Source organism: Mus pahari, chromosome 2, assembly GCF_900095145.1.
Source record: "Mus pahari chromosome 2, PAHARI_EIJ_v1.1, whole genome shotgun sequence".
NCBI lineage: Eukaryota > Metazoa > Chordata > Mammalia > Rodentia > Muridae > Mus > Mus pahari.
This window is the reverse complement of record NC_034591.1, coordinates 103,841,068-103,854,994: the sequence shown is the minus strand read 5'-3', so window position 1 is coordinate 103,854,994 and position 13,927 is coordinate 103,841,068. Positions and strand designations below refer to the sequence as shown.

The window sequence follows — 13,927 nt, the reverse complement described above, 5'->3', positions numbered from 1 at the left end:
TCTCCTTCTCTCCCTCTCCCTCCCTCCCTCCCTCCCTCCCTTCCTCCCCACCCCCTCACTGTGGTCAAGGACTTTGGCTACAGGATAAGAGTCAGCTCAGATTCCAAGGTACAGATCTGGCAGCAAACATAGAGGCATCTCCCACCCTGCACCAGAGTCCTCAAGGAAAGGTTCAGAAAGGATTGTGAGTCGGGCCCAGATTAAGTCCAGTTGGAACAATACTAAGAATGGAAAATAAAAAATAAAAAAAGCAGTAATTTCACAAGGAAATTAATTATCAGATATCTCTTCAAAATTGTGCTTTTTAAGTACAGGCTTCAATGTATCCTCAGAAACTGGACCTTGCCAAATCCAGTACTTACACAAACTAAGTCTAACACAGCCTCGGCCTCTTCCCACCCACCCGTCCACCACCCTACAAGACTCACCATGACAGGCAGTTCCTAGGCACAGGTAGAGATCCTTGCTTCAGCCTCAGCTTGCAAAAGCCTCCTTTTCAAAGGGGCCGCTTAGCTCTCACTCCTCCTTCCCTGGCTGATAAACTAGCCCTACCACCATGCTACCTTCACGGAGGCCTCCCCACACCCAAGCCCTGGCAGGCTGTACCGCAACCTACAGCAGGCTGGTCCTATCCAATTAGTTTAAACTGCTTCGTGCCAAGGAAATTGCTGCTTTTATTCAAAATAAAAGCACAGTAAGCAGGCAATGAGCTGTGAAAAGTATCAGTCTGGCATAATTCCGAAGGTCGAGGTTAAGGTTACCAAAGGAACGCTCAAGATTTCCCTAAAGCCTGGGGCAGAAAACTATGTATCCGCAGGAGCACAGATAGACCAACATGCACACACCGAGAGAGGCCACACAGCAGCCTCTCCATCTGGGAGAGCACTAACCCAGAGCCAACCCTAAGTCATTCTAAACAGAAACTCAGAGGAAGAGGCCTGGGCGACTGAGTCCAAAACAATCTCATTCGCTTCTTATGATTTTATCTTAGCTACAGCCTGGGGACCTCACTGCAGTTGGGTAAAGAAACAAACCTAATCAAAACACACACACACACACACACACACACACAAATGCATTCCGTCCCCAGATAAATCCTCTTTGGCTACCTACTTATAGAAACGGGAAAGTTAGGTGGGAGAAGCCCCCCTTCTCCTTTAAGATCTCCCCCCATCCCCACCCTTCAGCCACCGCATCAGAATTTAAAGTTTCTGAAGAATGACAAGACCACCACCCTGCATTTCATTTATACTTCACACATAGGATCCGGATAATTCAGTCAAAGGAAGAGATTTCTCCACGCGCTCCCCCAACACATCCAAATGAAAGGCCACTGAGGTAAACTATTTGGGCAATACTGCCCCCCCCCAAGCCCTGTCAATTCCCAGCCTGAGTTTTAATTCTCTCAAGGACAATGACTCGCAAGGAAAGTGCAGCGGGGGGAAGGGAGGGTCAGTTGGTCAAAACCCATTCATACAACTAGAAACCAGAGTCTTGCCACATCAGCACACGAAATTAATTCACCGCGCACTGGCTTCCCAACATACCTTCCGCCAACACCTCGTCCACGGTGACCTGCTGCCTCCCGATGCCGAAGACCCTTCCGATGTAACCACTGCCCAGGCCTGAGCTGCTGCCCCCTCCTCCGCTGGAGCCTGAACCCAGGCCAGAGCTCCCCTGCTCCCGCCTGGAGTCGAAAAACTTCTTCATCTTTCCAATATGAGACGCCAAGGCAAAATGCCGATGGTTTCTAGGTTCGTATTTGTTGTAAAGAAAAGAGATCTAAGGATTTCTTCTCCGGTTTCAGCCCTGAGCAGAGCCCCGGGAATCCGGCCGTGGGGTGGGGGCTGAGGGACGGCGCCTGCAGGAATAGACTGTCAATCGCGCGGCGGGTCCCCTCCTCCTCGGGGAGCGATCGTTTAAGTTTAAACCTGCGATGACAGAGGCAGAGAGAGGATGAATCAGTAACACACTCCAGAGCCTAACTGCCGGGTCCTAGGGAAAGCAAAGGCCGTCATCCAGAGGAAACGCTGCGTGCATTTTCTTCGGGAAAGCCCTGGAAACGCACCGGCCCCCAGCCCGGACCCCCGCCCCGGGCCCCGGACACCCACTAGCGGCCGCTCGGCGGCGAGCCCAGCTACCAGCCCCGCGACATGGCCACGGCCGCCGGCCTGCGACGCGAAGGAGGCGGCGCTGCCGCAGAGCCGGGGCCGCTTCGGCGCCCGCCCGCCCGCCAGCTGATCCCCGAGCGCCGCGCTGAGGCCGCCCCTCCCCCGCGCGCGCGCCCGTCCGCTCCGACCACCCACCCGGAAGTGACCTGACACCGGAAGTGCTTCTCAGGGCCGCACAGCCCCTGCTCGGGGCCGTCTCGGGTGCATCAGCTATAGCTACAGAGCGAAAGAAACCGATGGCAAGCAGGGGTCCAGAGAAGGGGGACTCGGGACAGAGACACTTGGAAGAGAACGTTGCCGTAGTCCTGCCGCTGAGCACCCTGGGAAAGGTAGTTCGGGGTAATCTGGCATCTGGACTACAATTCCCAAGATGCCCCGGGAGCGAGCGCACCTTCGGACGCCGTCTCCGGGGCCTGGAGACGTTGTGGAGTGGTGCAGAAGTGAGGCTTCGGGTATTTAAATACATCCGGTAAAGTCACCAGAGACTAGTTTTCCAGCTGCACGTCCCGCTCTCTGTAGCCATTTTATCTATGGCTTGGACACATGGACGGAGGCACTCTGGGAATTGTGGTTTCACAGGAGACCGGACTGACACCTGAAGGACGCCGGCTTAACTGCCTCGCCCCAGTTGGGTTTGGGAGTTCCCCGACGTCACGGGAGCGGAGGTACTGAAGGCTTGGGGGCTGGGGAGAAGTGGGTATGATGCCAGCAGGGAGCCGAGCGGAATCTCGGTGCTGAAGGAAACAAAGCAGGTGTCTTCCGGAACCCGACCACGATGAGAACTGAGAAGCCTGAGGGTCGAAGAAGGAACTGCGGGAAACCCAGTACACAGAGCATCTAGGGACCAGGCTACATCCATCCTTGGGCTCCACCCCAAACCATGGCTCTCAACCGACCCAGATTTGCCTGGTCCTCACCAGACATATTCACGCCTTTAAAGGGAACTTTAGACACACCTACTGCTTTCTCTTCAGAATTTTTGACTAGAAGATGCTGTGTTTGCTAAGGATCGCTTGGGTGCGGATAGAGTGCCGGGCTGTGTGATTGGCACCTGTCAAATGCTAAGGATTTGTAAAGGAATTGAGATCTCTGCTCCTAGATTGCCTCACAGAAGATATTGATGCCCTGCCAAATCCCCACCTCCCCCGCCCCCTCCCCCAAGAAATACATGTTTTTTCTCTTTTTTGAGTATAGGTTATTTTTCTCCTCCACCAGCTCCCCACACTTCTTAAAGATGCAACTACCCTCTTGAGTTCATCCCAGAATTTATACTTCCAGCACTTGAGGAAGATCTAGAAGGATGCCCCCAGGAAATAAAAAAAGATGGCTCTTGCTGGGCAGTGGTGGCTCACGTCTTTAATCCCAGCACTTGGGAGGCAAAAGCAGGCAGATTTCTGACTTCGAGGCCAACCTGGATTACAGAGTGAGTTCTAGGACAGCCAGGGCTGTGTAGAGAAACCCTGTCTTGAAAAAACAAAACAAAACAAAAAAAGATGGCTCTTGGTTAATCTGAATATTGAGTCTTGCTGGGCTGGCGGCGGCTGTCACGGATTCGTGTTTCATGTGGTGCCACAGTCATAGAACTCCCTGGAGAGAGATAGCATCTTAACTTCCGGAGAGAGCCAGTGTTGCCACCTCAGTTCACACAATCCTACAGCCACCTTAAGGGTGAGACTCAGCACCTGCGGAACACCCTCTTAATTCAGCCCACAGGGTGTGTTCTCCTCACCTTCCTTAAAAGGCTTGATTTCTGTCTGCAGAAGCTTAGTGTGTGTCTTAAAATAGATGGGGAATCTTAGTGGGCTTACAGACCCTCATCTTGCTCAGCACCCATTAATTTTGACCGACCTTTAAAGAGTCTGTTAGTCTGTCCATCGAGCCCTGGTGCCTTATCGGGTTTTACTTCTCTCCACCCTCCTGGTACAGACCAGGTTTGCCCAAATCTCAAGCCTCCCTTCAGACAGTCAAGGTTTTCCAGAAGGAGTAAGGCAGCCTACTTCCACTGAGTAACATGCACTTAGTAGGTACTCAGCCAGAGAGAAAACCCACTGTTTAACAGAAGGGGACTGCAGCAATCATTCCTATACACTGATTGAGTGTGTGTGTGTGTGTGTGTGTGTGTGTGTGTGTGTGTGAGAGAGAGAGAGACAGAGACAGAGAGATAGCATGAAAGTGGCTGTCATACTTTGTAACTTGACTGGCCTGGAACTCTCTTTATAAATCAGGCTGGCCTCAAACTCATAGGAAACTGCCTGCCTCTGCCTCCCAAATGCTGGAACACACTTGTTTTGTTTTGTTTTAAAGTATATCTTGATCACAATCTGACAAAAATAACTAAGTGACTAATAGGAGGCTGAATCTATTGGTTTCACCCTTTCAGAGACTAATATTAATAGCAATTAGAACTCAGGTTTTCTAGTTTTGTATATTTTATTTAGTCCTAACTGTCACCTATGAAATAGAGTACTATTTTTAAGATCATTTTAAAGGTGAAGAACTGAATCACACTGGCAGTAGCTAGCAACACCAGGATTCAAGTCCAAACACTTTGGCTTCTGAGCTCAAACTTAAACTGTCTACTTAGGAGGAAGAAACTGACTAAAAGCCTTGAGCACAAGTAGGAATCTATGTGGCTCTCCACAGCTTTGACCATAGAACACTAGATCTTAATACCCATTAACCACAAAACCAGAGCTCACTAGTTCTCAAGAACAAAATACTCTCTATTGAGTCATTCTGCAAACTTAACACACTTTCTATATCGCATCCCACCATGCTTTGGGTCCCTGTCCAGCATTTCATCATTGCAATCAAGTGTCTCAAGAGTCAAGGGACTGTCTTCTGTTTGCTTCCTTAGACATCCAACAGTCTTTATGTAGAGTGGATTCTTATCAGTACATGTGTGCACTAAATAGTTGCCTTTAGCTACTACAAAAGAATAATCTGAGGTGGAAAACTGGATCAGGTGAGTTTGAAATGAGTCTGGGAGGCACTGGATATGTTCCACTTGCTCTGCAACGTTATGTCAGTTACTGCCTAAACACTTAGCACAGTCCTCACAGTTGCAGTGTCTGGAGAATTGATACCGTTGGCTGTATCAAAGCAGATTCTGTTACACTGATAGCTTCCATTTTGTATGAATTCTGGAGATGTGAGAAGTAGCTAGTGGATGTGTTTGTCTTCTAAAGTTTGGAGGGAATTATTTGCCCTGTGGTGTTGCTAAATTGATCATTGTAAACTCTGTTATGGAAATAAAATGATGCACTTTGTAATAGTTAGGTTTCTACTGCTATGATAAAACACTGTAACCGAAAGCAACTTGGGGAGGAAAGGATTTCTTTCAGCTCACAACTCTCAGTTCAAACTCCATCACTGAGAGTACCCAGGACAGGAACCTAAGGGTAGGCAATGAAGCTGAGGCTGTGGAGGAACACTGCCTACTGTCTTGTTCTTTCACCAGTAGTTTCTCTGGACTCTCTTCTGGGATTCTAAGTTTATATGGTCTCAGGCTTCACCTTCTCTCCATGACCCCTTGAAGCCTGGGGTTTCAAATGCATCTGAGGCTGTACCTTCAATAGTGGCCTCTCCCAGCCTCTTTTCAGGGACTTCAGCCCTCCCACACAGTTCCAAGCTTCAGTGTTCTCCAGAACTCCTTCATGCCTTCAAAAACAATACTGCCTGGGTGACTCTTAGACTACCAAGCTCAGCTGCCAGAATGAGATGCAGCCTTGGGCTGCTCTGTGTGCTGATCCTGAGGAGACTCCTCCCAGAAGATTTCACCATGATGATGCTCGTCTCTTCTTACTCACAACAAGTTCACCTGTTACCCAGCCCCAGCTGACAAGTATAAATTGTCCAGCAAAGCAAAGGTTTTACTTGAGCAGTTTTTAATTCTAAAAGTCATGTGGCCCTGATAAAGTCTTTAAAGGACTCTTGAACTTCCCCCTGAAACTTCACAAGCGAGGCCTCCATCATCTGCACTGCTCTCAGGTTTATCTTTTGAGTTCCCACAACAGCTCATTAAGCTCTGAACACTCAACGGCTTTCCTGGCCTAAAGTTCCAAAGTCTTTCCTCAGTCCTCCCTGAAACATGGTCATGTTACAGCAACACCCCATTAGCCTGGTATCAATTTCTATATTATTTTTTCTGTCACTCTGATAAACACCATGACCAAAAGCAGCTTAGGGAGGAAAGGGTTTATTTCATCTTACAGCTTATAGTCCATCATCCAAGGAAGTCAGGACAGGAACGCGGAGGCAGGAACTGATACAGAGGCCATGGAAAAGTGGCTTGCTCAGCCTGCTTTCTGACAGCATCCAAAACAACCTGCCCAGGGATGACACTGCCCACAGTGACCTGAACTAAGTAAGGTAAGACCACATCAATCATCAGTCAGGAAGATGTACCACAAGCCAAATGGGTGAGGATGTATTCTCAGTTGAGATTCCGTTTTCTGAAATACCTCTAGCTTTTGTCAGTTTGACATAAAAACTAAACATCACACATGTGAGAAAAAGACAGGGAAGGGAGAGCAACTTTAGAAAACCTACAAGGACATCAGAGGCCCCAGCTGAGGGAGATGCCAGGTTAGCTTCGTACCTCTTGTCCTTGACGACACTCCTGACTTCATTTTATCCAAGTGGAAGCAGAGGCTGCATGGGGCTGAGGTATAGCCATGGTTGCCACACAACCCCACAAAGAGCAAGGCCAGAATCAGAACCAGACTGACCTCAAAACCCACAGCAGGTTCTGTGCTGCTGCTTCCCGTGGTGTGGCCATCTCAAAGCCCGGTGGAACTTGTTAGAAATGCAAACTGTTGGGCTCCACCCAAACCTGCAAAATGAGAAGAGGCAATGCCTTCAGACACCTAGAAAATTCCAATGGGTGTTCTGGTTTGAGAACTACTATTTAGCTGAAAGAACTAGTGAAAACCAGACTCAACTTAAAAGAGAAAACCTTAAATTGGTTTTGTTTTATCCTCTGGTTAGAAAATGGACTACAGGGCTGGTGAGATGGCTCAGTGGGTAAGAGTACCCGACTGCTCTTCCAAAGGTCTGGAGTTCAAATCCCAGCAACCACATGGTGGCTCACAACCATCTGTAACAAGATCTGATGCCCTCTTCTGGAGTTTCTGAGGACAGCTACAGTGTACTTACATATAATAAATAAATAAATATTTAAAAAAAAAAAGAAAGAAAGAAAATGGACTACATGTTTACTGGGGGTGGTGGTGAAGGAAAGTATTGAAAAGAAGAGAGATTTCTTACTCCATTTCCTTTTATCGTGTTCTATATAATACAGTCTTGTGGGGGCAGTGGTATATGTAGGTCTTTTTTTATGTTAACGTGTTAAGAGGTACCCATGCACATATTTAATTCCAGAATTGCTGTGGATGTTGTCCTTTATCTGTCTCCACCTTACCGACTGAGGCGGGTAGCTCACTGAGCCCGAAGCGTGCCGTGCCACGTTCGCTGTGCTGACTAGGCAGCCTCCTCCGAGGATTCTCTAGCTCAGCCTCTGCTTGCTGATGCTTGCTGATTACAGATGGGTCACCGCACCCACACAGCTTCCACATGGGTCCTGAGGATCCAAGCTGCTGTCCTAGAACTCGCAGGGAAAGCACTTTACCCATTAAGCCATCTCCCGAGACCACATAAGCACATTTTAAACCATGTTGGATTGTGTTGTATGTAATCTACTGTTTCATATTTATGTATTTTGTACATTTTTGAGTTTTCCATGTCATTTGATATTCTCTAAAAGCAGTACTTTAGTGGTTGCTTAGTCATTCCCTCACTATGCAATATTTTTGTTTCATTCTAAGAGGTTGCTGTTACACACACACACACACACACACACACACACATAACTAGAATGAATATCCCTTTGTTCTCTGCTTTTTTTCCCTAAGGCAGCTGTTTGGTCAGTAAAATATCTGTCTAAAGGTATGATTGTTTACAACTAAAGAACCAAAGCGCCCCAGGACAGTGACTGGGGTTGCTCTCAGTTCACTGGTGTGGCTAACAAAAATTTACTAAGTGCCTTAGACCTAGAAATTTTGATTACTATAATCAGCAAAATATATTTCCTGCTGAACTGAAGTGCCCAGAAGAAAAGCCACACCTATTTCAAAGATTCTCCGGGGCTGATTGACTGATTAGAGCTCCCTGACTGGTCAGAGTTGGAATGCTGCATATCTAGAGCCAGATTATTATGTGCTACCTTTAATCCCCTCCGTGGCCATTCATTGCCCACCTTCTTATCTGACCTAAAGAACTTGTGAGAAAATCACTGAAATGTTTGTTTCACTCAGCAAACCACTAGCTTCCAGCAACTTGAAAGCTAAAAATGTCACCAGATAACATTTGCAGCCTCTCCCAGCCGTGCTGCAACCAGCCTACCTGCTGTTCCCACAGTGTAGCTGAAAAGTACCTCACTCTATGACTATCAGCTCTGTTACTTCAACATTTTCATGAAACTAAGCTGGGTGGTGGCAGGGGGGCACATCTTTAGTCCCAGTACTTGGGAGGCAGAGGCAGGTTAATATCCGAGTTCGAGGCCAGTTTGATCTACAGTGTGAGTTCCAGGACATTTGGGGCTACACAGAGAAACCCTGTCTAGGAAAAAAAAGTTTTGTTTTGTTTTCATGAAGCTGTTACACAATAGAACATGGTTTGTAGACAACCAAAATCCGTGTCCATAGTCACTCATACGTAGCTCTAGAATAAGCAACTTCTGACCCCTGAAGTGAGAGCTGTGTTCTGCATTGTGCTGAACATAAGTTCTTCCCATTTCATTTGGTCAAAATGGTCCTCCTTCAGGTCACTGAATAAGGTTAAACTCTTTCATGACTTTGGGGTTGAGTTTTGGTTGTTTTGAGACAATCTACACAAAATAGCCTCAAACTCACTCCATTACCTAAAGCTGGACTTGAACTCTTGACTCTCCTGCCTCAACCTCCAAGTGTTAGCATTGCTTTTTGTGTTGATTTATTTATTTCTCAATTGTTTTATGAAGCAGCTATTAAAAGTGGAACCTATGACCTGAGCTAAGCATGGTGGTGCAACTCTACAATCTCAGCACTTAGGAGGCTGAGGCAGGAGGTCTGGGGGCTTAAGGCCAGCCTCAGCTATATAGGGCATGCCCCCCCCCCAATAAAAACTGCCCTCAGCCAAAGGCCTCAAACATGCTGCTTGGCCTATGCTCCCTAAACAGCCAATAGCCCACTCTGTCTGTCTGAGGATCTTCTCTGCATACTAATAGTTGCTGCTTGAATAACTGGGGAGGGTCCTCTGAGTCTGCTGGCTCCAGAGCTTCCTGAGCCTGGCAGAGAACATGAGCTTCTCTGCTTCTCCAGGAGGGAGTGTCCTGTTGGTAGGAGGTGGTTACATAACAACTCTTCTTTTTCATTATAGACACATAGACACGTGGGCATGCACATGATTAAAAATTCAAATAAATCTTGAGCTGGAAAGATGACTTAGAGGTTAAGATATACCTCCAGGGGCCAGTCATGGTAGTACACACCCTTGATCCTAGTGGCGGGAGGGAGAAGCAGGTGGATCTGAGTTTGAGGCCAGCCTGGTCTACATTGATTTTGAGTTCCAGTCCAGCCAGGGCTACACAGTGAGACCCAAAAACAAAACAAAACAACAGAATAAATGTCTCCAGTAAATCTCATTCAGAACAGTAAGCTTCTGCTTCCTTCCATCTATGTTCTCTAGTTGTGGCAGCGGTAGCATCTTTTCAAAAACCTGGGAAAGGCTTTTGTTGCTTGTTTTGTGTAGTATTTATTTTCCATTTTCAAGATTTATTTCCGTATGTATGAATGTTTTGCCTGCCTGTAGGTGTGTGTGCCACATTCGTGCAGTGTCTGTGGAAGCCATGAGAGGGCATCAGGTCCTTGGGATTGGAGTTGCAACTGGCTGTGAACCACCTGTGGGTGCTGAGACCCCACCCACCACAGGTGCTGTGCATGAGCAGCCAGTCCACTTAGCCAGTGACATTGCTCTAGCCCCTTGTTGAGGTTGTTGTACTGGACACATCATTAGATGTGTAATGTAGTGTGCACATCATTAGATGGCCAGTGTTGCTGTGAGTCTTAATGTTTTCCTGAGTTAAGTAAGGGATTTTTAAAAAACTTTTTATTGACTCTGTGAATTTCACATCATGCTCAATTCCACTCATCCCCAGGTCCCTTTGTATCTGTCTGCTCTCTGCCTTTGCAACCTCCTCCTTCCCCTGCCCTCCAAAGAAAAACAAACAAACAAACAAACATCTCTTCATGGAAGCTGCAGTGTGTCATGGTATGTCACACGGTATATCCTTTTGTCCACATATCTTTACTTGTAGATAGATGTTCATTACAATGAGTCACTGGTCTGATTCGAGGCTCTCTGCCTTCTGCTACACTGTCAATGCCAGATCCTCAGGGGACTCCTCTTGAATACCCTGTTGTTGTCCTTTGTTATGGAGATCCTGCTGCTGTGGATTTGCAGGACTGGCCCCATCACATGCTCCAGCAGTTCATAGATAGGGTAGATGTTGGGGTGGACCCACTCAAAGACCTGAATCTGGGCCTACGTGGTAGCTGAGTTGGTCAGCTTGCCAGCTCTTCTAAACCCAAGCCACCAGGATGAGCTCTCCAGCACTGGCCCAGATAGCTCCCTCAATGCTGCAGTCGGTAAGGGACAGGGCCAGCTCTTCCACTCTTATGCCCTGAAGGGTGTGCCACAGGAGGCAAGAGGAGAGAAGGGCATCTTTCCTGTCCTCACTTCAGGACAGACAGGGGACAAAGCCAGCTCTCCTTTGCGCAAACAAATAAGATATTTTTACACAAATGTGTAGGAAGATGCTAAGAGATGTCTAATCAGTCTTAAATGGGGACTCACCCTTTTATGATGAAATTGTTTTGGTGCCAGCTGGGCACCTTATTTTTAAAAAGAAAAGGAAAAGGGAAGAAAAGGAACTAACTGGATGGGAAAACAGAAAGGATGAAAACAAGCAGTCTTGTATTGATCGTTTTGGCTAGGCACTTATGACATTGAACCAAAGACCCACTGGTAATAGCTAACATAAAGTGTAGATTGGTGTTCCTGAAGCAGTGGGCAGTGATGGGCAGTGATGGACAGTTCCTGTCCCCCAGAGTCATACATACTTGAGATCTTCTTCCTGTTGTGATTCCTTGTGGCCACAGGACACAGTTTGACCTTGGGCTTGTGATCTGTATCTAGGTGACTCCAGGAGACTTTTGTTTTGTTTTGTTTTTGTTTTTTGAGACAGGATTTCTCTGTGTAGCCCTGGCTGTCCTGGAACTCACTTTGTAGACCAGACTGGCCTCGAACTCAGAAATCCGCCCACCTCTGCCTCCCAAGTGCTGGGATTAAAGGCGTTTGCCACCACGCCCGGCTTTCCAGGAGACTTTTCATCAACCATGTAGAGATCTAACCCAGTTCTCTGGCCTCAGCCCTGCAAAGGCTCTCAAAGCACCTGAATGAATGTCAGCTCGGAGCTGGTCATTCTGCAGAAGGAGCAAACATGCGTACAAAACACATGCAGAAATACTTTTTTCTTTACATGTGTGACTTGTCTGCATGTGAGTATGTGCACCTCACGTGTGTCCTCTGCCCTCAGAGCTCAGAAGGAGGGACTGGATGCCCAAGAAGTGGAGTAACAAATGGCTAAGAACCACCATGTGAACCCTGGCCCTTCTCATGAGTAGGAATTGCTTTTAACCTCTGAGCCATCACTCTAGGGAGAAATATTTTTTTATTTAAAAAAAAAAAAAAAGGTAACAAGGAGAATTGTTAATTATTATGCTGTAACAATAAATGTTAACTGTACACAGAGGCACACTGAAACCTCCGCTATCCTCATCCTGACAGGAGTGGTGGAGCCCTATGCACACATCCACCAAGAGACTTCCTGCATCTCTTTTTCTGATTGCTCAATCCCAAGCCTCACTTCTTAAGAGAACCCAGCAATTTCTCCTAACCCATCCCACTGTGGGGAAGTGGACCATGAAAGGTAGCCTGGTCCTCGGTTGAGCTAAGGTCAGCAGCCCCGGAGACCCTGAAGGGACGGTAGGTGCTTCGCCTGCTCCCGGGCACCAGGCCCCTGTCACTAGCCACAGCCCCCATAGATTTGTGGCCATCCGTCACATAAGAGCAGTGCCCCAAGCCCCTCCTGTAGATAAGGAAAAGGACATGACCTGTGGTCACATGGGCTTGAGACAGAGATCACCATTCGAATGAGGTACATACAGGCCTGGAGGGCTTAGCCAATAAGCTTTCCTTCCCAGACATCCCTCCCTGCAAAGGGTATTTCATCTCAGGCCCACCCTGAGAAGGGGGTATGGTTTTATACCTCCACTTTCGCCATGACAATAAATGCCTTAAAACCATGAACTGGCTCATTCCATCGAGATCCACCGTGGGGAGCCATGAGGACCCCCGCCTATAGAGCCATAGAGCCACCATCTAGTCTCCTGTGAAAGGCCTCTATGCACTTCCAGCCACAAGCACCACCAAGCCCACTGTGGGACTAGCTGGAGCGCCCCTCCCCCAAGTTAGATCCAGACCGCAGGCCAGATTCTTCGACTTCTAGCAGTGCCTGGGTCTCCAAGAGCCTGGGAACTCCACAGCCCTACCTCCTTCACAGGCCCAGAGGCCCCTGAACCAGCTTCAGCTGCCCGGAGCTTCAGACTGCTCTTTCCCACCTCCAGCTATGCGTAGGCACTTCCTTAAGGCTTCCTGCCCAGCGATGGATGGCTTGAGGTTTGCACAGTCAGGCTTCCCACATCCCTCCTCCCCAAGCAGCCGATCCCGGTGGCAGAGCAGACACGGGACCCACAACTCTATATCCCACATCTGTTTCTGAAGCTACTTCTGGAAAGTGACTAGCAGCTGTCTTCTACACCTTGCTTGTTTCCCAAGCTGAGCTGTCTGCCAGTGGCCATCACCCCACTACAGGATATTTTAAAGGACCAGATAAAAGTCTCATAGCTGTGACTTCATGATTGTCTTAAAATATGATGCATGCAGGGGCTGGAGAGATGGCTTAGAGGTTAAGAGAGCATAGTACTGCTCTTGCAGAGGACATGAATTTGGTTACTAGTACCATTGTCAGACAGCTCAAAGCTGCCTGTAACTCAAGTTTTAGGGAATATAACGCCCTCTTCTGGCCTCTGTGAGCACCAGGCACCAATGTGGTATACATACACACATGCAGGCAAAACAATGTACACATGAAATAACAATAAATGTATCTATAAAAAATTTAAATAAATCTTTAAAAAGGAAGTGATGCATGCTTATGACTGCTGGATTGCCTACCACAGCCCCCCTCTCAGGTCTTTACAAATCTCAGTATTTAGGGCCTTTTTCCACTTGCCTTCCCAGAACTGTCCTTTCTGCTGGTAGAACTGCAGATCAAAAAGACAGACATTAGACCATGGTAGAAATGTAGCCTTTCCTTGGTGTCTCTGTTAAAACAAACTGAAATATCACACATTATGTGTGAATTATTATAGGGTCTGTCAGATATTAGTATGTCACTAAACTAATTTCAAAATCCCATAATCTTGTAATTTCATAATCTCCCATGCATCTTGAAGTTCACATACAGACATTTCCACCAAGAGTCTATATAATTGCACAAAATACTATTTCTTTTAGCTTAAAATATTACCACTATAAAACTTCCATCATTGTTTCAAATGTATACAGCAGGGGTTAAATATAACACTTGTAAGCCT

At 47.3% G+C, this 13,927-nt stretch overlaps 1 protein-coding gene across 8 annotated transcripts in view; it reads right to left on the bottom strand.

Moving 5' to 3' along the window:
• The window catches only part of Aak1 (AP2 associated kinase 1), a 151,875-nt gene extending 149,446 nt beyond the window's left edge, over positions 1-2,429 (bottom strand). For 6 of the 8 annotated variants that reach the window (XM_029535041.1, XM_029535040.1, XM_029535042.1 and 3 more), the window contains exon 1: positions 1,548-2,135. In XM_029535041.1, the coding sequence (XP_029390901.1) occupies positions 1,548-1,710 (163 nt within the window). In that variant the 5' untranslated portion in view covers positions 1,711-2,135. Of the gene's footprint in view, positions 1-1,547; positions 2,215-2,306 lie in introns of those variants that run through there. The other 2 variants (XM_029535038.1, XM_029535037.1) reach the window with 2 other exon arrangements.
• Between the last annotated feature and the right edge of the window lie 11,498 nt (positions 2,430-13,927).